We start from the raw sequence: 3,073 nt of genomic DNA on the forward strand, positions 1-3,073 counted from the left end.
CTTTTTAAAAGGAATTTAGTAATTCACTTTACTGGGAGCTATTTTACCTATGGATTCACTTAAATAGCCGCTGTAAGAATATAATTACCCACCTCTCCCCAATTTTTTTTTTTTTTTTTTGGCTTTCACAACTCATCGGGTTCCGGTCTGTTGAAGGCTTTTTGGTGCCATTTTGTTAACCAACAGCGACCCCATGTGGTCACAAAAGAGTTTTAATTCAACTTTGCGCCTCCGACTAAATTTTCCACAAATCAATCTTTGAAACTTTTAAAACTCAGCATGTCACACATGCACACGCCTTCAGCTCGATCACTGGGCGGGTTCCGTGGAGATTATTATGAAAGAAAGCGGCCTGAGTCCCAGGGAGGCTGGACCTACCACGAAGTGTGGCTCAAGAGGCCTGGAAAACGCTGCAGAACATCCGAAAACGACACAGACCACAGCAAGCGCTCGACAGCACCTGGAACACACAACTTCCGGCTGGGGTCATTTGGTTATTTTTTGGTCATTTGGTTCTTTAAAGTTAACCCCAGAAATCTGCCACGTTCCACTTGTGAATAAAAAACACCATTCGAACATGGTCTAAAAGTGACTCGGGCTCCAATCTTGTCAGATCCAAGGGGTCACACGTGGGGTGGTTTGGGGAGATAAAAAGCAGTATGACAAAATACTTAAAGTGAACGTTCATGTATTATTTAACTTTTCAATAATTTTTAAATGTTTCAAATAAAAAGGTGGTTGTAGACCTTTATAAAGAACCCAGCTGAGCATGGTGGCACACGCCTGTGATCCCAGCACTCGGGAGGCCGAGGCAGGAGGATCGTCGCGAGTTCCAAGGCCAGCCTGGGCTACAAAGTGAGCTCCAGGCCAGCCTGAACTGCACAGTGAGACCCTTGTCTCAAAAAGACAAATAAAATAAAATAAAATAAAAAATCCACTATGCCCTTGTTAACATTAAGGATAAAGGAAACTGACAAGTATGACGTTCCCAGACGACAAAAACACAAACGTGTAAATCGTCTCACTGCAAACTCGTAACAATAAGTGAGAGATAAAAGAAAATCCTCAAAGGAGGCTGGGCGACAGCAGCGGCCTCGGGGTCTCCCTGAGCTGCTCGGGTTGGACTCGCGGAGCTGGGATGACAGGCCCGCCGCCGCCAGGGAAGGAGCACGCGGGCCTCCTGTGCGCAGGCCCGGGAAGTGGAGGAGGGGCTGAGCGCACAGGCGGGACACGAGGCAGCACTTCCGGCCGCGGCACGGGGGCGCCCTCACGGGGGCCCGGGGACCCGCCGGACCTACCCGCGGGCCGCTCCCGGGAGCTGCGCTCGCCTTCCCGGGCCAGTCCCGCCGCGTCAGGGCCGCAGGAGCCGCTCTCTTCCGCGCCCGGGTCCTGAGGGGCCACACAGTCCTCGACGTCCTGCATGTTGCTGGTAGGATCCGGGCTGGGGAGAAACGGGCGCTGTAGGCGGGTGGGGACTCCAGGGCTTCTTGGGGTAAAAGGGCCGGGAGGAGCGCCTGCCGGGAGCCAGCCGGGCAGGTGAGGAAACTGAGGTGACAGCCGCCCACTCACCGCCTCACCTCCTCCGGGCAGCCCCGGCGGCCCACTCTCTAACTTCGCCCTCAGCAGCCGCGTGGCTTCGAGGCGCGATTGGACTGTACCATCGCGGCGGGGATGGCCGGGTGAGAGGGCCACTGTGGCAGCGCTGATGCGATGAGGACGACCCAGCACACACCCCTGTAGCCTCTCAGAATGGGAGAGTCCGATTTGCCAACAAACACCCTTCAGTCTCCCGGGACAACTGCGCAGGCGCGGGGGAGGAGGGGGGGGGAGTGCAGCAGCAAGCACATGCTGCCCTCGTGGGCTCGAAGCCTGAGTGGGATGGTTGTTACGGGCCTGCCGCCCCCACCTCCTCTCCAGAGATCACCCGGAACTACTTAGTGCGGGTGGAGACAGGGATTTTCTCCCATTCCACAGTTCCCTTTGATCCTGGGGTGTGGTCTTGCTGATAGCTCGCTGCAGGTCACTGTCCTTGATTCTGCGTCCACTCTTGACCTGGGGATCTGCGATGTCCCCCATCCAGTCCCTGCCCTTGCGGAGAGAAAATGTAATTTCCTCTCTACAGTCTCTCACCCTCTTCATTACTCTGATTTGATTTCTTACTCCAAAAATTTACTTTAAAAAAAAAAAAGATAAACCAGGCATGGCGGTGCAGGCCTGTACCCCAGCACTCAGGAGCCTGAGGCAGGAGGATGGGAGTTCAAGGCTAGCTTGAATGATGCAGTAAGACCTTGTCTCTAAATAAGTAAATAAAATAAAAATACAACCTGTAAGAAACTCTGTTTTGACCACGTTCTCATTTTAACTTTGGCCATGTTAGTGTGGAGTGTGCTGTTTCTTGCACAGTTCAAAGCTTTGAGGGGGGAAGCTATGAAAAGCCCGGAGATGGGGGCTGGGGATTTAGCTCAGTGGCAAAGCGCCTGCCTGGCAAGCTCAAGGTCATGAGTTCAGTTCCCGGTACCGGAGAAAAACCCAAAAACAAACAAACAAACAAACAAACAAAAAAAAGCCCGGAGATGGTTTCTGCCTTAAAAAGTCCATTCAACCCTGAGACCCAGGAAGATGTGAAGGAACGGCGTGGTAAAGTTCCTCTTTATGGGGAGGGTATCTCAAAGGAATACACACTATGCCTCCTCCTTCCTCCTCCACCTCTACTGAAATTTCCCTTGGGGAGTCAGCCACCCCAAACCCACCAGAAGGAGGAGGAAGTTGCAAGGTGGCTTCAGTAGAGTTTGATGAAATGCTTCATTGTTACACAGGGGAGTATTTAGACTGGGCCCTTGATTTCTCCTTTAAAGAAAAAAAAAGAATTCTGAGATTGGCCATTTTCCTGTCTAAGAGAGACCTTCCAGAATAACATGAGTTTGTTTCTCACGCAAAAATGGCATTGCTGTGAAACTTCCCTGACCACTGTCTGAAACTCCCCTAGAATTTCATTGGTACCCATGGAATAGTCTCTTAAGAGTCCTTTTGTTATAGGCAGCTGAGTTAGATAGAAATATTATAGGCAGTCAGA

The 3,073-nt window shown here is 51.5% G+C and overlaps 1 protein-coding gene and 1 long non-coding RNA gene across 5 annotated transcripts in view; one reads left to right on the forward strand and one right to left on the reverse strand.

Annotated features, from left to right (window-relative positions):
• Positions 1-1,734, reverse strand: part of Tcp11 (t-complex 11, testis-specific) — a 26,039-nt gene extending 24,305 nt beyond the window's left edge. The window contains exons 1-2 of one of the 2 annotated variants that reach the window (XM_005389542.2): positions 1,578-1,734; positions 1,299-1,441 (exon numbers count right to left, since the gene is read on the reverse strand). In XM_005389542.2, coding sequence (XP_005389599.1) covers positions 1,299-1,422 — 124 coding nt within the window. In that variant the 5' untranslated portion in view covers positions 1,423-1,441; positions 1,578-1,734. Of the gene's footprint in view, positions 1-1,298; positions 1,442-1,569 lie in introns of both variants that reach the window. The other variant, XM_013516800.1, reaches the window with a different exon arrangement.
• LOC102023631 overlaps positions 1,342-3,073 on the forward strand; it is a 22,657-nt gene continuing 20,925 nt past the window's right edge. For all 3 annotated transcript variants that reach the window (XR_001235051.1, XR_001235052.1, XR_261840.2), the window contains exon 1: positions 1,342-1,429. This is a non-coding gene — a long non-coding RNA (uncharacterized LOC102023631). The remainder of the gene's footprint in view (positions 1,430-3,073) is intronic.

Source organism: Chinchilla lanigera, unplaced genomic scaffold, assembly GCF_000276665.1.
Source record: "Chinchilla lanigera isolate Chin_1 unplaced genomic scaffold, ChiLan1.0 scaffold00036, whole genome shotgun sequence".
NCBI lineage: Eukaryota > Metazoa > Chordata > Mammalia > Rodentia > Chinchillidae > Chinchilla > Chinchilla lanigera.